The sequence below is a fragment of the Rattus norvegicus genome, chromosome 3, assembly GCF_021556685.1.
Source record: "Rattus norvegicus strain SHRSP/BbbUtx chromosome 3, alternate assembly SHRSP_T2T, whole genome shotgun sequence".
NCBI lineage: Eukaryota > Metazoa > Chordata > Mammalia > Rodentia > Muridae > Rattus > Rattus norvegicus.
In genome coordinates this window covers 96,776,971-96,800,672 of record NC_141536.1, presented here as the reverse complement: position 1 = coordinate 96,800,672, position 23,702 = coordinate 96,776,971, and the positions used below count along the sequence as shown (strand labels likewise).

The 23,702-nt window shown below is 38.4% G+C and overlaps 1 protein-coding gene across 3 annotated transcripts in view; it reads left to right on the top strand.

The window, feature by feature from the left end:
• The window catches only part of Ano3 (anoctamin 3), a 376,269-nt gene that overhangs the window by 215,240 nt on the left and 137,327 nt on the right, over positions 1–23,702 (top strand). For all 3 annotated transcript variants that reach the window (XM_087651939.1, NM_001430402.1, XM_087651940.1), the window contains 1 exon segment: positions 17,740–17,898. In XM_087651939.1, coding sequence (XP_087508065.1) covers positions 17,740–17,898 — 159 coding nt within the window.

Genomic DNA, 23,702 nt, shown 5'->3' with positions numbered 1-23,702 from the left:
GTAATAATCTGGTGCAGAAAACCTGGGGAATGCACAAGAACCACTGATTCTTAGCTGGCAATGGAGAAGACCCTAAAATGCTAATTCTAATATCAATAAAGGAGTTAGCAGCTACAGCAAGGCGGGGGTGGGGGATAGGGGCTAAGCAAGTAACAAGCAAAGGATCTCCCCTTTTGCCATGACCTTTTTTTTTCCTTTACTGGACTGCTAAAAAAAAGGTATAAACTCCCCCACACACACACACATTTGGGGTAGTTCTTCCAACATCTGTTAAGGAAATCAGAACAACTCTTCATTTGATTGTCTCAACAATTTAGGTGATTCTAAATTGTTGCAAGTTGACATTAAAACCAATCATCATAGTCCTGTTAAACTACTTAATAAAACATTCCTAGAAGTCTTGTCAATTTCTAACCATTAAAAATGTCTATGTACCACACATCCTTGTCCTGGAGCTTAGGGTCTCCAGTAGCAGAATATACCAGAATTCCTGAAAAAACAAAACCTGTTTGGGGATGACATTTACTTCCTTTTGCTTCCTTTATCTGAACGACATCTTGCTTTTTAGTTCCATGAAAACCACGTTTTGGGTCCTTGGATTTCTGAAGCTGTATATGTGTCATAATGAAATATGCCTTTTTTTGAAATTATGCTAGTTTCTAGATGTCATACAGAATGCCTATCTTGTAAACACGGGTTAACAAGCTAACACAGTCATACAAATAGTTGGGAAGGAAGTAGAGAAATGAGGACAACTGAGTATTAGCTAAGAATGTCAACTTAGTTCAGGTCTTGCTCTTCTGTGTGATCCTGGGTATTAGAATGGTACAACACCCTTAATAAGTCATCAGGAAAATATCTTTAATGGTAAGTCTAATTCTGTTAAAACAATTATGTCTTCTCCAATGTGGCATAGATTTCGTTCAACCTCATTATATTTTATTTTGTTATTTGTTTTTACAAAATTGAAAAAATGAAATCAAAATGGGTGAATGAATGAATTAAACATTTCCTGTCAGTGTAAAGGTTAACAACTATATTGACACGTATAACTTCTGGGAGAGAGATTATTTTACTCTCATTGACATTGGGTACATTAACTACTCCAGACAGGCTTCAGGTTCAGGAGTCGTTGACCAATATATAACTAGACATCACAGCATTTTCGTATCCTTTTATTTGGTTATGGTTTGTTGGGGTATTTTGTTCGTGTGTACTTTGGAGATGGAGAGGGATTATTGGGGGTTCTTGTATTGGGTTTGTTGTTTTTTGAGAAAGGACTTAAAGTCAGATGGGTAGGGATGGAGACAGGACCTAGAATAATTTAGGGAAGGGGAAGAATATACTGAAAGCATGTTTAAATTTTAAAAATTGTTTTAAATGACAAAATTGTAATGACAAAGAAGATCATGTACAACCTAAATGGTCTTAGTAGTATTTTAAGAAGAGGATGTTGGAGAAGTGTTGTCAGAGTATTATAGGGCATTGGTTAAGATGTGTTTTTCCTCATTAATGTATTTATTCACTTTATACCCCAATCCCAGCCCAACCCACCTCTTCTAACAATCCCACCTTCACATCCCCGTCCCCATTCCCCCAGCCTCCTTTCCCTTTTCTTTAGAGAAGGGGAAGCCCCCATGGGTACCAACCCACCCTGTTACATCAAGTTGAAGCAGGACTAAGTGCATCCTCTCCCACTGAGGCCAGACAAGGCAACCCAGCTATGAGAAAGGGATCCAACAGCAGGCAACAGAGTCAGAGACAGTCCCCTCACTCTATTCCCACTCTAATTATTAAGGGACCCACATGAAGAACGAGCTGCACATCTGCTACATCTGTGTAGGGGCCCTAGGTCCAGCTCCTGCCTGCTCTTTGGTTGATGGTTCAGTCCCTGTGGTCCTCTATGGGTCCAGGTTAGTTGAATTTTTACATCTTCTTGTGATGACCTTGACTCTTCCAGCTCCTTTAATCCTTCCTGTCACTCTTTCACAAAACTCCCCAAGTTCTACCTACTGTGGAAATACTTGCCCTGTCTCTTATTTTAGTAAAATTGCATTAAGCTCCTCACCATTTAATTTCATGTTGGCTATGGCCTTGCTGTATATTGACATTTGTTGTCTTTAGGAAGGTGCTTGTGTCCCTGATCTCTCCAAAACTTTTAATATGAAAGGGTGTTAGGTTTTTGTCAAAGAATTTTTTCAGTGTCGAATAAGATGATATGAATTTCTTCTTTAAATTTGTTTATATGATGGATTACATTGGTATATTTTTATATATTAAACCAGCCTTGCATTCCTAGAATGAAAGCTACTTGACTATGGCTGATAATGGTTTTGATGTGTTATTGGTTTCCATTTGCAAGTACTTTATTGAGTATTTTTGTGTTAATGTTTATAACAAAGATTGGTCTGAAATTCTTAGTCTTTCTCGAGTCTTTGTATGATTTAGTTATCATGGTGACTGTGGCCTCATAGAATGAGTTTGGTCATGTTCCTCTGCCCTATTTTGTAGAGTAGTTTGAGGAATGTTGGTATTGGCTCTTCTTTGAAGGGCTAGTAGAATTCTTTGCTACAATCATCTGGCCCTGACCTTTTTTGGTTGGAGAATTTTAATAAATGCTTCTGTTTATGTAGGGGTTGTAGGACTATTTAAATAGTTTACTTTATCTTGATTTAACTTTGGGAAGTGGAATCTATCTAGAAAATCCTCCATTTCATTTAGATTTTCCAGTTTTGTGGAACACAGGCTTTTTAAAGTAAAACCTTATGATTCTTTGTATTTCCACAATGTCTATCTGTTATGTCTTTTGATTTCTGAGTTTGTTAGGATGGATACTGTTTCTCTGCCTTTTAGTTAGGTGGCTAAGTGTCTATCTTATTGATTTTCTGGTTTTGTTAATTCTTTGTATTGTTCTCTTTGTTTCTAATTTCAGCCCTGAGTTGGATATTTCATGCCATCTAGGGCTCTTGGAGTGTGTTTGCTTCTTATTGTTCTAAAACATTTAGGTGTGCTGTTAAGTTACTAATAAAAGATTTCTCTGATCCTGATTTAACTTTGGTACCTGGTATCTGTCTAGAAAATTGTCCATTTCATCCGGATTTTTCAGTTTTTTTTTTTTTTTGAGAACAGTTTTTTGTAATAGGATCTGATGATTTTTGAATGTCCTCAGTTTCTGTTGTTATGTCTCCCTTTTCATTTATAATTTGGTAATTTGGATACTGCTCTGCGCCCTCTGGCTAAGGGTTCATCTATCTTGTTGATTTTCTCAAAGAACAAGCTCCCAGTTTGTTGATTCTTTGTGTAGCTCTTTTTGTTCCTACTTGGTTGATTTCATTTCTGAGTTTGATTATATCCTGCCATCTATTTCTCTTGGGTATATTTGCTTCTTTTGTTCTAGAGCTTTTAGGTGTGCTGTCAAGCTTTTAATATATGCTCTCTACAGTTTCTTCTTGGAGACACTCAGAGCTATGAGTTTTCCTCTTAGCACTACCTTAATTCTGTCCCATAAGTTTGGGTATGCTTTATTTTCATTAAATTCTAAAGAGTCTTTAATGTTTTTCTTGATTTCTTCCTTGACCGAGTTGTCATTGAGTCAAACTTGTTCAACTTGCATGTGTATGTGAGATTTCTGCTGTTTTTGTTGTTATTTAAGACCAGCCTTAGTCCGTGATGATCTGACAGGATGCATGGGATTATTTCAATCTATTTGTATCTGTTGAGGCCTATTTTGTGACTGATTATATGGTGAATTTTGGAGAAGGTACCATGAGGTGCTGATCTATAGATATCTGTTGAATCTATTTGGTTCATAACTTCTGTTAGTTTCATTGTGTCTCTGTTTAGTTTCTGTTTCCATGATCAGTCCATTGATGAGAGTGGGGTGTTGGAGTCTCCCACTATTATTGTGTGTGGTTCAATGTATGCTTTGAGCTTCTGTAAAGTTTCTTTTATAAATATGGGTGCCCTTGCATTTGGAGCATAGATATTCAGAATTAAGAGTTTATCATGATATATTTTTCCTTTGATGAGTATGAAGTATTCTTCCTTATCTTTTTCGATAACTTTTGGTTGAAAGTCAATTTTATTAGATATTAGAATGGCTATTTCAACTTCTTTCTTGGATCATTTGAATGGAAATTTTTTCCAGCCTTTTACTCTGAGGTAGTTTCTGCCTTTGTTACCGAGGTGGATTTACTGTATGCAGCAAAATGCTGGGTCCTATTTACATATCCAGTCTGTTAGTCTATGTCTTTTTACTGGCAAATTGAGTCTATTAAAAGATATTAAGGAATAGTAACTGTTGTTTCCTGTTATTTTTGTTGGTAGAAGTGGAATTATGTTTATGTGTTTCTCTTCTTTTGGGTTCGTTGAAAGAAGATTACATTTTTGCTTTTTCTAGGGTGTAGTTTCCCTCCTTGTGTTGGAGTTTTTTAAACATTATCCTTTTTAGTTCTGGATTTGTGGAAAGATATTGGGTAAATTTGATTTTGTCATGGAATATCTTGGTTTCCCATCTATGGTAATTGAGAATTTATCATCTAAATAGTCACATAACTCCTAAAGAAGTAGAAGCAGTCATTAAAAGTCTCCCAACAAATAGAAGCCCAGTAACAGGTAAGTTTAGTGCAGAATTTTATCAGACATTCAAAGAAGATCTAATACCAATATTCTTCAAATATTGCACAAAATAGAAACCAGAAGGAACGCTATCAAATTCATTCATTTAAGCCACAATTTTGATTACACCTAAACTACACAAAGACCTAACAAAGAAAAGAATATATCAGACTAAATCCCTTATGGATATTGATGCAAAAATAATCAATAAAATTCCCCCAAACAGAATCCAAGAACACATGAAAAAGGATCATTCACCATGATCAAGTAGGTTTCATAGATATAGGGAAATCCATTAAAGAAATCCACTACATAAACAAACTCAACGGGGGGGGGACCATACGATCATCTCATTAGATGCCGAGAAAGCATTTGATAAAATTCAACATCGCTTCATGATAAAAGTCTTGGAAATAACAGGAATTCAAAAGCCATACCTAAACATAGTAAAAGCAATATACAGAAAACCAGTAGCCAAAATCAAACTAAATGGAGAGAAACTTGAAGCAATCCCATTAAATTCAGGGACTAGACAAGGCTGCCCACTTTCTCCCTATGTATTTAATATGGCACTTGACATCCTAATCAGAACAATTAGAAAAAAAGGGATACAAATTGGAAAGGAAGAAGTGAAAATATCACTATTTCAGATGATATGATAGTATACGTAAGTGACCCCAAAAATTTTACCAGAGAACTCCTACACATAATAAAAAATTTCAGTAAAGTAGCTGGATATGAAGTTAACTCAAACAAATCAGCACTTTTCCTCTACTCAAAGATAAATAGACTAGAAAGAAATTAGGGAAATGACACCACTCACAATAGTCACAAATAATATAAATTACCTTGGTGTGACTCTAACCAAGCAAGTGAAAGATCTGTATGACAAGAACTTCAAATCTCTGAAAAAAGAAATTGAAGAAGATCTTAGACGACGGAAAGTTCTCACATGCTCATGGATTGGCAGGATTAATATAATAAAAATTGCCACCTTGCCAAAAGCAATCTACAGTTTCAAGAAATTACCATCAAAATTCCAACTCAATTCTTCATAGAGTTAGGAAGAGCAATTTGCAAATTCATTTGGAATAAGAAACAACCCAGGATAGTGAAAACTATTCTCAACAATAGAAGAACTTCTGGGGAAATCACCATCAAGCTGTATTTCAGAGCAATTGTGATAAAAATCTGTATGGTATCGGTACAGAGACAGGCAGGTAGATAGATCCATGGAATAGAATTGAATACCTAGAAATGAACACACACACCTATGTTCACTTAACCTTTGGCAAAGGAGCTAAAATTATCCAATAGAAAAAAAAGACATCATTTTCAACAAATGGTGCTGGTTCACCTGGCAGTCAGTGTGTAGAATAATGCAAATCAACCAATTCTTATCTCCTTGTACAAAGCTCAAATGCAAGTGGATCACAGACCTCCATGTAAAACCCAGATACACTGAAACTAATAGAAGCAAAAGTGGGGAGATCCTTGAACACATGGGCAAGGGAAAAATTTCCTAAACACCAATGCATTATACTCTAAGATCAATAATAGACAAGTGGGATTTCATAAAATTGTAATTTTCTGTAAGTCAAAGGATACTGTCAATATGACAAAATGGCAGGCAAATGATTGGGAAAAGATTTTTACCAATCTTATATCAGTTAGAGGCCTAATATCCAAGATATACAAGGAACTCAAGAAGTTAGACTCCAGGGAATCAATTAACCCCATTTAAAAGTAAGGTACAGAGCTAAACAATGGCTGAGAACCACCTAAAGAAATGTTCAACATCTTTAGTCATCAGGGAAATACAAATCAAAACAACCCTGAGATACTACCTCACAGCAGGTAAGAATGGCTAAGATAAAAAATTCAGGTGACAGTAGATGCTGGCGAGTTTGTGGAGAGATAGGAACACTCCTCCATTGTGGGTGGGATTGCAAGCTGGTTCAACCACTTTGGAAATCAGTCTGGCAGTTCCTCAGAAAATTGATCATAATATTACCTGAGGACCCAGATATACCACTCCTGGGCATACCCCCAAAAGACATTCCACCATATAAGAAGGACCCATGCTCCACTATCTTCATAGCAGCCTTATTTATAATAGCCAGATGTTGGAAAGAGTACAGATGTCCTTTGACAGAGAAATGGATACAGAAAATATGGTACATTTACACAATGGAGTACACTACTCAACTACTAAAAACAATGACTTCATGAAATTCTTAGGAAAATGGATGGAACTAGAAAATATCATCCTGAATGAGGTAACCCAGTCACAAAAGAACACACATGGTATGCAGTCACTGATAAGTGGATATTAGTCCAATATCTCAGAATACCCAAGATACAATTCACAAATTATATGAAGTTCAAGAAGAAGGAAGACCAAAATGTGGATGTTTCAGTACTTCTTAGAAGGAGGGACAAAATACTCATGGGGGCAAATATAGGGACAAAGAGTGGAGCAAAGTCTAAAGGAAAGGCCATCCACAGACTGCCCACCTGGCAGTCATCAAATCCCCCCATATGGAGTCATCAAATCCAGTCACTATTGCTGATGCAGAGAAGTGCTTGCTGACAGGAGCGTGATATGGATGTCTCATGAGAGGCTTTGCAAAAGCCTTACTGATACAGGTGAGGATTCTTGCAGCTAACCATTGGACTGATCACACGGAGCCCAGTGAAGGAGTTAGAGAAAGAACTGAAGGAGGTGAAGGGGTATGCAACTATCCAGATACCCCAGAGCTCCCGGGGACTAAACCAACAACCAAAGAGTGCACATGAAGGAACCCATGGCTCCAGCTGCCCAGCAAAGGATAGCCTTGTTGGGCCTCAATGGAAGGAGAGGCACTTGGTACTCTGAAGGCTCAATTCCCAGTGTAGGGGAATACCAGGGCAGTGAGGGAGGAGTTGGTATGTGGGAGGAAAAGCACCTCATAGATACAGGGGGATGGAGGATGGGATAGGGAGGATCCAGAAGGGAAACTGGGAAAGGGGGTAATATTTGAAAAGTAAATATAGGCTGCAGAGAGCCCCTGGGCAGCACCCCACGAAAGAACCTGAGGCTTGGGACCACAGGTAAGACCAAATTTTCTGCTGCAAGAAAGCTGCCTGGTGAGCTTGGGACACACGGAAGCAAATTTCTCTAGGACCGGGCATGTTCTGTGTTTACCGGAAGTCCCACACCCGCGGATCCCGGCCCGCAGCAGCTCTCTGCTCCCAGACCCGGTGAGAGAGAGACCCAACTGCCTGGTCAGGTGGGCACTCCTGAGGCTGCAGAGCGGAAGAGACCACCAACACTGCTCACCCCTGCCCACATCCCTGGCCCAAGAGGAAACTGTATAAGGCCTCTGGGCTCCCTTGGGGGAGGGCCCAGGAGCGGCAGGAACCCTGCCTGAGACACCGCCGGAACCTGAAAGAAACAGACCAGATAAACAGTTCTCTGCACCCAAATCCCGTGGGAGGGAGAGCTAAACCTTCAGAGAGGCAGACAAGCCTGGGAAACCAGAAGAGACTGCTCCCTGCACACACATCTCAGACGCCAGAGGAAAAAGCCAAAGACCATCTGGAACCCTGGTGCACTGAAGCTCCCGGAAGGGGCGGCACAGGTCTTCCTGGTTGCTGCCGCTGCAGAGAGCCCCTGGGCAGCACCCCACGAGCTAACTTGAGCCTCAGGACCACAGGTAAGACCAAATTTTCTGCTGCAAGAAAGCTGCCTGGTGAACTCAAGACACAGGCCCATAGGAACAGCTGAAGACCTGTAGAGAGGAAAAACTACACGCCCGAAAGCAGAACACTCTGTCCCCATAACTGACTGAAAGAGAGGAAAACAGGTCTACAGCACTCCTGACACACAGGCTTATAGGACAGTCTAGCCACTGTCAGAAAGAGCAGAACAAAGTAACACTAGAGATAATCTGATGGCGAGAGGCAAGCACAGGAACCCAAGCAACAGAAACCAAGACTACATGGCACCATCGGAGACCAATTCTCCCATCAAAACAAACATGGAATATCCAAACACACCAGAAAAGCAAGATCTAGTTTCAAAATCATTTTTGATCATGATGCTGGAGGACTTCAAGAAAGACGTGAAGAACTCCCTTAGAGAACAAGTAGAAGCCTACAGAGGGGAATCGCAAAAATGCCTGAAAGAATTCCAGGAAAACATAAATAAACAAGCAGAAGCCCATAGAGAGGAGACACAAAAATCCCTGAAAGAATTCCAGGAAAACACAATCAAACAGTTGAAGGAATTGAGGATGGAAATAGAAGCAATCAAGAAAGAACACAGGGAAACAGCCCTGGATATAGAAAACCAAAAGAAGAGACAAGGAGCTGTAGATACAAGCTTCACCAACAGAATACAAGAGATGGAAGAGAGAATCTCAGGAGCAGAAGATTCCATAGAGATCATTGACTCAACTGTCAAGGATAATGTAAAGGGGAAAAAGCTACTGGTCCAAAACATACAGGAAATCCAGGACTCAATGAGAAGATCAAACCTAAGGATAATAGGTGTAGAAGAGAGTGAAGACTCCCAGCTCAAAGGACCAGTAAATATCTTCAACAAAATCATAGAAGAAAACTTCCCTAACCTAAAAAAAGAGATACCCATAGACATACAAGAAGCCTACAGAACTCCAAATAGATTGGACCAGAAAAGAAACACCTCATGTCACATAATTGTCAAAACACCAAACGCACAAAATAAAGAAAGAATATTAAAAGCAGTGAGGGAAAAAGGTCAAGTAACATATAAAGGCAGACCTATCAGAATCACACCAGACTTCTCGCCAGAAACTATGAAGGCCAGAAGATCCTGGACTGATGTCATACAGACCCTAAGAGAACACAAATGCCAGCCCAGGTTACTGTGTCCAGCAAAACTCTCAATTAACATTGACGGAGAAACCAAGATATTCCATGACAAAACCAAATTTACACAATATCTTTCTACAAATCCAGCACTACAAAGGATAATAAATGGTAAAGTCCAACATAAGGAGGCAAGCTATACCCTAGAAGAAGCAAGAAACTAATCGTCTTGGCAACAAAACAAAGAGAATGAAAGCACACAAACATAACCTCACATCCAAATATGAATATAAAGGGAAGCAATAATCACTATTCCTTAATATCTCTCAATATCAATGGCCTCAACTCCCCAATAAAAAGACATAGATTAACAAACTGGATACGCAACGAGGACCCTGCATTCTGCTGCCTACAGGAAACACAACTCAGAGACAAAGACAGACACTACCTCAGAGTGAAAGGCTGGAAAACAACTTTCCAAGCAAATGGTCAGAAGAAGCAAGCTGGAGTAGCCATTCTAATATCAAATAAAATCAATTTCCAACTAAAAGTCATCAAAAAAGATAAGGAAGGACACTTCATATTCATCAAAGGAAAAATCCACCAAGATGAACTCTCAATCCTAAATATCTATGCCCCAAATACAAGGGCACCTACATACATAAAAGAAACCTTACTAAAGCTCAAAACATACATTGCACCTCACACAATAATAGTGGGAGATTTCAACACCCCACTCTCATCAATGGACAGATCATGGAAACAGAAATTAAACAGTGATGTAGACAGACTAAGAGAAGTCATGAGCCAAATGGACTTAACGGATATTTATAGAACATTCTATCCTAAAGCAAAAGGCTATACCTTCTTCTCAGCTCCTCATGGTACTTTCTCCAAAATTGACCATATAATTGGTCAAAAAACGGGCCTCAACAGGTACAGAAAAATAGAAATAATCCCATGGGTGCTATCGGACCACCACGGCCTAAAACTGGTCTTCAATAACAATAAGGGAAGAATGCCCACATATACGTGGAAATTGAACAATGCTCTACTCAATGATAACCTGGTCAAGGAAGAAATAAAGAAAGAAATTAAAAACTTTTTAGAATTTAATGAAAATGAAGATAAAACATACTCAAACTTATGGGACACAATGAAAGCTGTGCTAAGAGGAAAACTCATAGCGCTGAGTGCCTGCAGAAAGAAACAGGAAAGAGCATATGTCAGCAGCTTGACAGCACACCTAAAAGCTCTAGAACAAAAAGAAGCAAATACACCCAGGAGGAGTAGAAGGCAGGAAATAATCAACTCAGAGCTGAAATCAACCATGTAGAAACAAAAAGGACCATAGAAAGAATCAACAGAACCAAAAGTTGGTTCTTTGAGAAAATCAACTAGATAGATAAACCCTTAGCCAGACTAATGAGAGGACACAGAGAGTGTGTCCAAATTAACAAAATCAGAAATGAAAAGGGAGACATAACTACAGATTCAGAGGAAATTCAAAAAATCATCAGATCTTACTATAAAAACCAATATTCAACAAAATTTGAAAATCTTCAGGAAATGGACAATTTCCTAGACAGATACCAGGTATTGAAGTTAAATCAGGAACAGATAAACCAGTTAAAACAACCCCATAACTCCTAAGGAAATAGAAGCAGTCATTAAAGGTCTCCCAACCAAAAAGAGCCCAGGTCCAGACGGGTTAAGTGCAGAATTCTATCAAACCTTCATAGAAGACCTCATACCAATATTATCCAAACTATTCCACAAAATTGAAACAGATGGAGCCCTACCGAATTCCTTCTATGAAGCCACAATTACTCTTATACCTAAACCACACAAAGACACAACAAAGAAAGAGAACTTCAGACCAATTTCCCTTATGAATATCGACGCAAAAATACTCAATAAAATTCTGGCAAACCGAATTCAAGAGCACATCAAAACAATCATCCACCATGATCAAGTAGGCTTCATCCCAGGCATGCAGGGATGGTTTAATATACGGAAAACCATCAACGTGATCCATTATATAAACAAACTGAAAGAACAGAACCACATGATCATTTCATTAGATGCTGAGAAAGCATTTGACAAAATTCAACACCCCTTCATGGTAAAAGTCCTGGAAAGAATAGGAATTCAAGGCCCATACCTAAACATAGTAAAAGCCATATACAGCAAACCAGTTGCTAACATTAAACTAAATGGAGAGAAACTTGAAGCAATCCCACTAAAATCAGGGACTAGACAAGGCTCCCCACTCTCTCCCTACTTATTCAATATAGTTCTTGAAGTTCTAGCCAGAGCAATCAGACAACAAAAGGAGATCAAAGGGATACAGATCGGAAAAGAAGAGGTCAAAATATCACTATTTGCAGATGATATGATAGTATATTTAAGTGATCCCAAAAGTTCCACCAGAGAACTACTAAAGCTGATAAACAACTTCAGCAAAGTGGCTGGGTATAAAATTAACTCAAATAAATCAGTTGCCTTCCTCTATACAAAAGAGAAACAAGCCGAGAAAGAAATAAGGGAAACGACACCCTTCATAATAGACCCAAATAATATAAAGTACCTCGGTGTGACTTTAACCAAGCAAGTAAAAGATCTGTACAATAAGAACTTCAAGACACTGAAGAAAGAAATTGAAGAAGACCTCAGAAGATGGAAAGATCTCCCATGCTCATGGATTGGCAGGATTAATATAGTAAAAATGGCCATTTTACCAAAAGCAATCTACAGATTCAATGCAATCCCCATCAAAATACCAATCCAATTCTTCAAAGAGTTAGACAGAACAATTTGCAAATTCATCTGGAATAACAAAAAACCCAGGATAGCTAAAGCTATCCTCAACAATAAAAGGACTTCAGGGGGAATCACTATCCCTGAACTCAAGCAGTATTACAGAGCAATAGTGATAAAAACTGCATGGTATTGGTACAGAGACAGACAGATAGACCAATGGAATAGAATTGAAGACCCAGAAATGAACCCACACACCTATGGTCACTTGATTTTTGACAAAGGAGCCAAAACCATCCAATGGAAAAAAGATAGCATTTTCAGCAAATGGTGCTGGTTCAACTGGAGGGCAACATGTAGAAGAATGCAGATCGATCCATGCTTATCACCCTGTACAAAGCTTAAGTCCAAGTGGATCAAGGACCTCCACATCAAACCAGACACACTCAAACTAATAGAAGAAAAACTAGGGAAGCATCTGGAACACATGGGCACTGGAAAAAATTTCCTGAACAAAACACCAATGGCTTATGCTCTAAGATCAAGAATCGACAAATGGGATCTCATAAAACTGCAAAGCTTCTGTAAGGCAAAGGACACTGTGGTTAGGACAAAACGGCAACCAACAGATTGGGAAAAGATCTTTACCAATCCTACAACAGATAGAGGCCTTATATCCAAAATATACAAAGAACTCAGAAGTTAGACCGCAGGGAAACGAATAACCCTATTAAAAAATGGGGTTCAGAGCTAAACAAAGAATTCACAGCTGAGGAATGCCGAATGGCTGAGAAACACCTAAAGAAATGTTCAACATCTTTAGTCATAAGGGAAATGCAAATCAAAACAACCCTGAGATTTCACCTCACACCAGTGCGATTGGCTAAGATCAAAAACTTAGGTGACAGCAGATGCTGGCGAGGATGTGGAGAAAGAGGAACACTCCTCCATTGTCGGTGGGATTGCAGACTGGTAAAACCATTCTGGAAATCAGTCTGGAGGTTCCTCAGAAAATTGGACATTGAACTGCCTGAGGATCCAGCTATACCTCTCTTGGGCATATACCCAAAAGATGCCTCAACATATAAAAGAGACACGTGCTCCACTATGTTCATCGCAGCCTTATTTATAATAGCCAGAAGCTGGAAAGAACCCAGATGCCCTTCAACAGAGGAATGGATACAGAAAATGTGGTACATCTACACAATGGAATATTACTCAGCTATCAAAAACAACGAGTTTATGAAATTCGTAGGCAAATGGTTGGAACTGGAAAATATCATCCTGAGTGAGCTAACCCAATCACAGAAAGACATACATGGTATGCACTCATTGATAAGTGGCTATTAGCCCAAATGCTTGAATTACCCTAGATCCCTAGAACAAACGAAACTCAAGACGGATGATCAAAATGTGAATGCTTCACTCCTTCTTTAAATGAGGAAAAAGAATACCCTTGGCAGGGAAGGGAGAGGCAAAGATTAAAACAGAGACTGAAGGAACACCCATTCAGAGCCTGCCCCACATGTGGCCCATACATATACAGCCACCCAATTAGACAAGATGGATGAAGCAAAGAAGTGCAGACTGACAGGAGCCGGATGTAGATCGCTCCTGAGAGACACAGCCAGAATACAGCAAATACAGAGGCGAATGCCAGCAGCAAACCACTGAACTGAGAATAGGTCCCCTGTTGAAGGAATCAGAGAAAGAACTGGAAGAGCTTGAAGGGGCTCGAGACCCCAAAAGTACAACAATGCCAAGCAACCAGAGCTTCCAGGGACTAAGCCACTACCTAAAGACTAAACATGGACTGACCCTGGACTCTGACCCCATAGGTAGCAATGAATATCCTAGTAAGAGCACCAGTGGAAGGGGAAGCCCTGGGTCCTGCTAAGACTGAACCCCCAGTGAACTAGTCTATGGGGGGAGGGCGGCAATGGGGGGAGGGTTGGGAGGGGAACACCCATAAGGAAGGGGAGGGGGGAGGGGGATGTTTGCCCGGAAACCGGGAAAGGGAATAACACTCGAAATGTATATAAGAAATACTCAAGTTAATAAAAAAAAAAAGAAGTTGCCTAATTAAAAAAAAATGATGACCATATTTGATGTGCATATTAGTGTTATCATAGCAAATAAATACTGAACCACAAAAAAAAGTGACATTCAGGTTAATGAATAACATTAAGTTAGCCACAGGTCAAGAGAGATATTGAGATGATTGTTGGTGAGATATTGTTATGATTGATCAAAGGAAAAGTGTAAAGTAGATTTAAACTCCCTCCAAATACAGAATAAGCAAAGTTTGTTTATGAAGGAAGAATGTATGAAGCTTTTCTGAGAGAATCCCACAAGGCTAGAACTTACACAGCACTACCAAAATGTTGGCAGTTTTAATGCCTTATGATTTGAGTGTGATAAAATAAAACATTAGCAATTTTTAACCGTATTTGAGCAAAGCCTCTGTCATAACACCTTGTCCAGTTATTACAGAAATGAATGTTGTTTCTGTACTATAAAAATGGAAGTGAAGTTTAATTTTAAAATAAAACATGCACAATTAATTAATAGTTATAGTAAGCAAACAGAAATCTCTCAGTTGTTTTCAAGTTTGTCATTATTAGTCATAGAGTCTCATTGAGAAAAGAAGCAAGACAATGTTATAAAAATATTTTATCTGCTGTTCTTTGGGGCAATTCCCTCTATTCCTGGGAAAAGCTTTGTTTTCCTAATTTTACTTCTGTTACATCTGCTTGTAGAACACTTATTTCTCACCCATAACTTCCTCATTGTTGTTCTAAATTTAGTTCAGTTTTTTTTTTCTTTTTGAACTCAAAACTTTACAAACAGTGTAAAAAGAAATATGAAAAAAATGGTTCCTGAGTTTGGGACAAACCTACAATCTATCACTCAATGTACAAGGTCTACGTAAAAGTCAAATGTTATTCGGAAGATAAAAATAAACAGAATGTTTTTTTAAAAAAAAAAAGTAAATATATAAAATATCCAATAAAATGCAAAAAAACAACAAACCCTGATCTCTCCAATTTCTTTATGAAGGCATGTAGTGTACTGAACATTCTGTGTATACTACTTTCATTGTGTCCCATAAGTTTGGGTCTGTTGTGCATTCATTTTTCATTGAGTTATAAAAAGTCCTTAATTTCTTTATTTCTTCCCTGACCTAGTGGCCTTTTTGTAGACTTTGTTTCTATTAGTTTGTAGGTTTTCTGTTGCTCTGCTGTCGTTGACCTCCAGTTTATCCATGGTAGACTGATAAGATACAAGAAATTAATTAAAATATTTGTTGAAGCTTGTTTGTGGCCATTGACTTTATGGTCAATTTTGGAGAAGGTTCCATGTGTTGCTAAGAATATGTATTTTTTTTTATTAACTTGAGTATTTCTTATATACATTTCGAGTGTTATTCCCTTTCCCGGTTTCGGGGCAAACATCCCCCTCCCCCCTCCCCTTCCTTAGGGGTGTTCCCCTCCCAACCCTCCCCCCATTGCCGCCCTCCCCCCATAGACTAGTTCACTGGGGGTTCAGTCTTAGCAGGACCCAGGGCTTCCCCTTCCACTGGTGCTCTTACTAGGATATTCATTGCTACCTATGGGATATGTATTTTTTTAATTGGGGTGAAAATTTCACTAGTTATCTGTTAGGTCCATTTGCTTCAAAACCTCTATTATTATTTCTCCATTTACTATCTGTCCTGATGATCTATCTGTTGGTGAATGTGGGGTGTTGAAGTCTCCCACTATTAATGTGTACGGTTTGAGATGCCATTGACACTTTAGTAACTTTTTTTTTCTTTTTCTTTACAAATTTAAGGGCCCTTGTACTGGGGCATAGATTTTCAAAATTGAGACATCACCTTGGTGAATTTTTCCTTTGATGAGTATGAAGTGTTCTTCCCAATAGCTTTTAATTAATTTCGCTTGAAAGTCTATTTCATTATGTACTAAAATAGCTACTCCAGTTTGCCACCTAGGTTCATTTTCTTGGAAAACTTCTTTCCAACCCTTTACTCCGAGGTAATGTCTGACTTTGTTGATGAGATGTGTTTTTTGTATGCAGCAGATCGCTTTATTATTAAAGTTAACGTCATTTCCTTATGCATTGTGTTATGGTATCCAGGGCTTGCTGTAGTAGGACAGCTACAGCCCTACTGCCCTGTTGCTCTGGATCTTATTGATCATGTTTTTATGATGGTCTTTAGCCCTTGGATTGATCCTGGATGTTCCTGGTGTAGCATGTCTCAAGAAGGCAGGACTAACCTACATATTCCTGGGGGGGCAGGTCTTAAACAGGCAGCCTTGAGCTGGACCATGGTATTTAGGGGCATTGCATGTCTGAGGGCAGCTGTGCACAGGGGATTTGGTGGGCAAAGGGTTGTGGTGGGAAGTGATGTAATTTGGCTGTTCCTGGTACAACAAGTCTGGTGAAGGCTGTTGGAGTAGTGACTGAAGAGAAGAGGGGCTGGTTGAGCATGCAACTCAGGGCAACTGGACAATGGAGCCTTGGGGGTGGGGGTTGGGGTGGGGGTGGGGACAACAAGCTGCTCCGTGCAGCTGGTTAAGATATTTTAGGACCATTCCTGGATGAAAGATATCTAGCTGAAAACCTGCCAGTTTACATAAATAGCTTCAGATAATAACAACATGAGATCTTTCAAACTGCTTTGTGGGTAGGTATACAGACTGCATATGAAGGCTACAGTGAACAAGCTAAATGACAAACTTCAGTCCTGATATTTCTGCCTTGTTTGAAAAATACTTTGTCTTTCCTGCTGCATTTGCCGGAAAGTCAGAAAACTCTCTGGTCTCCTCCTTCCATTTCCACATTGAGGCTTGTTGGGGTCACTGAGGAACACATTTTTGTGTCTGGCTTATGTGAATTCTGAAGATTCCCACTCGGTTCCTCTGGGTTGCTCAGCAAGCATTTTCCTACATTAAGCTGCGTCCTCAGCATCCTCAGCCAGTCTTGATTAGCCAGCTCTGAGTTTAACGAGAGCTATTTCCATCACTTTGCAGTCATAGCCTAAGAGTAAACATTTCCCTAGACTTGCAGTTCAGGAATTATTGTTTGGTCTCAGCATTATTGAACAAAGGTTTAGAAAAGCAATGATTCCTGTAAGTTTTAAACAACACATGGTATTATACTGGTTTTAGCTCTATCAGGCTTAGTGTCTTTGTCTTTGAAATGTAAGTTGTGAATGAACATGATAAAGTATGAAAATAATTACATCTGAACATGACTTAGTCAATTTAAAAGATATAGTTGTTGTTTTGAGGTTTTTTTTTTATAAAGACTTATTGAATAAAACATAGACCAACTCAAACATCAGGATCAGGCATCAAATTAAAAACGTTTCATAGATTGCAGACTAGCTTGAACAATCTTCCCATAGATGTTAGTAGGAACAAGATACACAGATCATTATGGTTTGGTTTACCAGAGCCTGTAACAAGCATGCATGATTATCTAACTTACACTATTAACCAATGCTCATTTTTTCCCCCACAGAATGACATGAATTACATAGCATCCAGTGGGCTTTTATTCAAAGATGGCAAAAAGAGAATTGATTACATCCTGGTTTATCGAAAAACAAATATACAATATGACAAAAGAAACACATTTGAAAAGAACCTGAGAGCAGAAGGCTTGATGTTGGAGAAGGAGGTAAATGCTTTTGCATTATCAGTTTTGTGGCCTAATATTCTGGAATAAATATCATCAGTGATGTTTTAATCTATATGGTCTATGCTGTGGAGCTTTATAAAATATGATCATTTTCCCAAGTGTAAATACATATGAACTGTCTCATTTAAATATATGTTTACTTCTTCTTCTACCTCTTCCCGTACATATTAAATATTTTTCAAATGGTATGGCTAATTTTGCAGTTATGAAAACTAAAGACATAATGATTATGCCCATTCAAAGTAGGAAACTATGCATTAGGAAAGCTAAAATATCAGGAAAGTGTTCACAAAACTGCTGAAACATAAGTTAGATTGCTAGAAGTATAGATACTAGAATGGTCTTCTCCATCCTTTCTTTTCTGATTTTATAAGAAGCTATTTAAAGCATTGTTTTTTCTCTTTAGTAAATAATAAAAAGATTAAGGCTCTGGAAAAGAAAACATAGAAAATAAGAACACACTTTTCATAGCCCTGCGATGCTAAGATTGCCACATTGCTGATTTTATTTGAAGATTCTGATTTAATTTGTTTTGTAAACATCAATTTCGTGAAATTTTAATTATTAGTATATAGTGGTTAAGAATGTACACGAGTGTACATGCTCTTAGAGACCAAAGTAACACACGTTAGGGAATAATCAATATGCCCCTAAATAACTAAACTTATGTGTACTTATTAAAATTATTTTAATATCTAAAACCAGCAGAAACACAAAGAGTTAACAATGGGTAAAAATGTATTTGTGTTTTGCCAAGTGACACAGCAAAGGAAAAGTGATTTCAATTTTTATCTTCTTTTTCCTTATTCTTCCTGAGACCGTTAACTCTGAATATCCATATCCCCAGTTACTATTCATACAGAAATCATTCATTGAAAAAAGCATCTCTTAGGAAGTTTTTATTATTTGATTTCTTTGTGATACCTCTTTCACACGGGTTAGAATGAATACTTCCTAGCAGTGTATACATAGATTCCTTTGAATACTGGTGACACTTGGAAAGTCATCAGGCTCACACATCTTCACCTATTTATTCAATTTCTAAATAATTGTACAAGCACTGAACAAGCTTCTACAGAACATGATATTTAAAGTAGACCCAACCGCTATGTGTACTGAGCTTATGAACTCTACAGAGAGCAAACATACACGTTGTGTGCCATAACACACATGACCACAGCTTCTCTGTACCCGCCAGGGTCTTTTCAGTTGAGAGTTCTTCTTTATTCCTCCGAACTGCTATAAAGAAAAATATTCCATACTAATCTCAAAAAATAATGTTCCACTCTCAAAGGATGCCTCTTTGTTCTGTCGTCTCTGTTTCTTTAGATTGGCACACAGCATGGCAGAGCCTTGTGATTCCTCTTGCTCCTGGACAGATGGTGTTCCCTTCTAGATTGCATAATTATAGTTTTCCCTGCTCACCTTCAGTTTCTTAGGATTTAATCCATACAGTAAAGAGTAGGGAAACCAGGTCAGTAGGTGAATTCAAACTAATTACACAGAGCACCTGATATCTCTCAACATTGTAGTTATTGTATCACTACTCATATTTCCTCTGTTAAAATAAATATTTTGTTGTTGATGATGATAGAAAAGATAAGAAGACACCCATTCCTCCAGATTTCATATTAAAATGTTAAACCTAAGATGGATGCTTTGTGTTTTTCTCTATAAAAATTCCTCATTAATTTTGATCTGGATACCACTGGTTTTATTTCAAAGAGACGAGATGGTGGGTGAAGGGAGAAAAAAGAAATAGGGGGAGACTGAGTATAGAGAGATGACTTTTAAGTTGTGTTGGTTGATAATAACGGCAAATTCATTATGGAATTCATTATGATGTAGTCAAACCCACTTAATAATTCACTTAATAATTTAAACAAGGTGATATCATATAAGGAATGTGACTGGCTGCTCTATATACACAGAAAGAAAATTACTTGACTAAAAGGGAATCTATTAGTCGTGTTCTCTAGAAAAACAGAATACTTGGGGAGCCATTGTCCTCGGTCCAGATTTGGAAGATTGGAAAACCAAAGGGTTCCCCTATCACTGAATGACGACAACAGCAGCAACACAGAGTAGACTCACCTGTAAGGGGCTACAGCAGCTGGAGGCAACACTAACTTTCCTCAGACCTCTCTATAACAGCGCAGTCACCAAAAGGTGTTTCCCACTGTGCAAGATGGCCCCCTCTGCTACATTTCCAGGATATACTCTCACAGACCCACTCAGAGGTCTTACCCCATTCCAGATCTTATCAAATTAGCAACCAAGATTAATGATCACAGAGTCCATCCTAGAGAGACAAAGGCAGAATTCTACCCACAGAAAGAAGCAGCAACAAAACTGATTATTGTGTGAAAAATGACTAGGTTTTTGGAGAGAGTATGAAGGGGGCAGAGTTAGTAATTGTAATTCTCATAAATATAAGTAGAGATGATTGAAGTCTATGTAACAAATGAAGATTATGACTTGAAAATAAATACTCTCCTGGCTTTCAAATAATATGAAACATGTTTCAATGACAGTATGAAACATGTACAGAAATAAAAAAACTGGCAGTATAGATCATGGGAATTATTTTATGGAGATAATCCTAAAAAATGATAGGAGAGGAAAACAGACATGTAATAATTATGGGTAAGATCAGGAATGTCAGAGAATGTCTGGTCATAGGAAAACATACTGAGGGGAAATCCAAGATCAGAAAGATATCTGCACATTGCAAGATTTGGAGGCCTTTAGGAAAAGCAGTAAGCATGGCGTTTCTTTTTCTTAAAATATTTAATATATCATTTTATGCTTTTATTATTTTTCGTCCATTTTTATTAAATTGGGTATTTCTTGTTTACATTTCAAATATTATTCTCTTTCCCGTTTTCCTGTCCATCAGCCCCCTAACCCTTTCCCCTCCCCTTTATATTTGTGTTCCCCTTCCCATCTACCTCCCATTACAATACCCTACACTGGGGTTTTATTACTTTTAATTCTTTTTTTAAGACTGGATCTTTTATGACTTTTATAAAAACAGATATACACTCTGTCCTAACAAGGAATAGATGATGAGGTAGATTAGCGAGAGCACATCATGGAAGAATGAATGCATATCATTCCCTTCTTTGTCAGTGAGAGGTAGGAAATCTGGCAGGGAGGAAAGCAGACTTCAATAAGATTGTATTTCATCTTATTAAGGCTTTCATTTATTATTTTAGAAAGAATGCTTGAATGCTTAAGAATAAGATTCAAGAGAGGAGAATCACAGAGGAAGAAAATGCAAGGATAGAAGTCCAAGAAAGGAGACAAGAAAAAGAGGCACTATGGAGAAAATGGTCAGAGAAGAGTAGACACCAATTAAAATGTATTTGGTTCATCCAACACCAAATGATCATCCCTGACAACATACATTCAAACATGCATGTCAGTGTCATTATACAGAGTTAGCAGGTTATATTAAGAATATATTATGTATACGCATGTAATAACAATTAATGAAAAAAGGCCATGGATTTGAAAGAGAGCAAAGAGTGTATGTATGGGAATGTTTGCAAAGAGAAAATGAAAGGGGAAAGTGATTATATTAAAATCTCAAAAAATAAAAAATGTCTTTAGGGAAGAGTAAAAGGGAAGATAAAATATTCAGGAAACTAAAAAATCCCTAAATTATATATTTATATTGCTTTTATTTATTTATTATGTGTGTGTTCAATTATATCTCTGTTTATGTGTACCAAAAATGTGCCTCAGCACAGGTAGATTTCAAAGGAAATTCGCAGAAGTATGCTCTCTGCTTTTACTTTGTAAGCTCAGTGATCAAGCTCATTTCATCAGGCCTGGCTACAACCTCCTTTACTCATGTTCCAACTTGTCAGTCCCTTAACTAACATTTTAAATTTAATTTACAAAAATTTGTCTTTCTTGAAATAAATATTTTTTTTATTTCTATATTTTTTTTATTAACTTGAGTATTTCTTATATACATTTCAAGTGTTATTCCCTTTCCCGGTTTCCGGGCAAACATCCCCCTCCCCCCTCCCCTTCCTTATGGGTGTTCCCCTCCCAACCCTCCCCCCATTGCCGCCCTCCCCCCAACAGTCCAGTTCACTGGGGGTTCAGTCTTAGCAGGACCAGGGCTTCCCCTTCCACTGGTGCTCTTACTAGGATATTCATTGCTACCTATGAGGTCAGAGTCCAGGGTCAGTCCATGTATAGTCTTTAGGTAGTGGCTTAGTCCCTGGAAGCTCTGGTTGCTTGGCATTGTTGTACATATTGGGTCTCGAGCCCCTTCAAGCTCTTCCAGCTCTTTATCTGATTCCTTCAACGGGGGTCCTATTCTCAGTTCAGTGGTTTGCTGCTGGCATTCGCCTCTGTGTTTGCTGTATTCTGGCTGTGTCTCTTAGGAGCGATCTACATCCTGCTCCTGTCGGTCTGCACTTCTTTGCTTCATCCATCTTGTCTAATTGGGTGGCTGTATATGTATGGGCCACATGTGGGGCAGGCTCTGAATGGGTGTTCCTTCAGTCTCTGTTTTAATCTTTGCCTCTCTCTTCCCTGCCAAGGGCATTCTTGTTCCCCTTTTAAAGAAGGAGTGAAGCATTCACATTTTGATCATCCGTCTTGAGTTTCATTTGCTCTAGGCATGTAGGGTAATTCAAGCATTTGGGCTAATAGCCACTTATCAATGAGTGCATACCATGTATGTCTTTCTGTGATTGGGTTAGCTCACTCAGGATGATGTTTTCCAGTTCCAACCATTTGCCTATGAATTTCATAAAGTCGTTGTTTTTGATAGCTGAGTAATATTCCATTGTGTACATGTACCACATTTTCTGTATCCATTCCTCTGTTGAAGGGCATCTGGGTTCTTTCCAGCTTCTGGCTATTATAAATAAGGCTGCAATGAACATAGTGGAGCACGTGTCTTTTTTATATGTTGGGGCATCTTTTGGGTATATGCCCAAGAGAGGTATAGCTGGATCCTCAGGCAGTACAATGTCCAATTTTCTGAGGATTCTCCAGACTGATTTCCAGAATGGTTGTACCAGTTTGCAATCCCACCAACAATGGAGGAGTGTTCCTCTTCCTCCACATCCTCGCCAGCATCTGTTGTCCCCTGAGTTTTTGATCTTAGCCATTCTCACTGGTGTGAGGTGAAATCTCAGGGTTGTTTTGATTTGCATTTCCCTTATGACTAAAGATGTTGAACATTTCTTTAGGTGTTTCTCAGCCATTCGGCATTCCTCAGATGTGAATTCTTTGTTTAGCTCTGAACGCCATTTTTTAATAGGGTTATTTGTTTCCCTGTGGTCTAACTTCTTGAGTTCTTTGTATATTGTCTAACTCTTCGAAGAATTGGATTGGTATTTTGATGGGGATTGCATTGAATCTGTAGATTGCTTTTGGTAAAATGGCCATTTTTACTATATTAATCCTGCCAATCCATGAGCATGGGAGATCTTTCCATCTTCTGAGGTCTTCTTCAATTTCCTTCTTCAGTGTCTTGTAGTTCTTATTGTACAGATCTTTCACTTGCTTAGTTAAAATCACACCGAGGTACTTTATATTATTTGGGTCTATTATGAAGGGTGTCGTTTCCCTAATTTCTTTCTCGGCTAGTTTCTCTTTTGTGTAGAGGAAGGCTACTGATTTATTTGAGTTAATTTTATACCCAGCCACTTTGCTGAAGTTGTTTATCAGCTTTAGTAGTTCTCTGGTGGAACTTTTGGGATCACTTAAATACACTATCATATCATCTGCAAACAGTGATATTTTGACTTCTT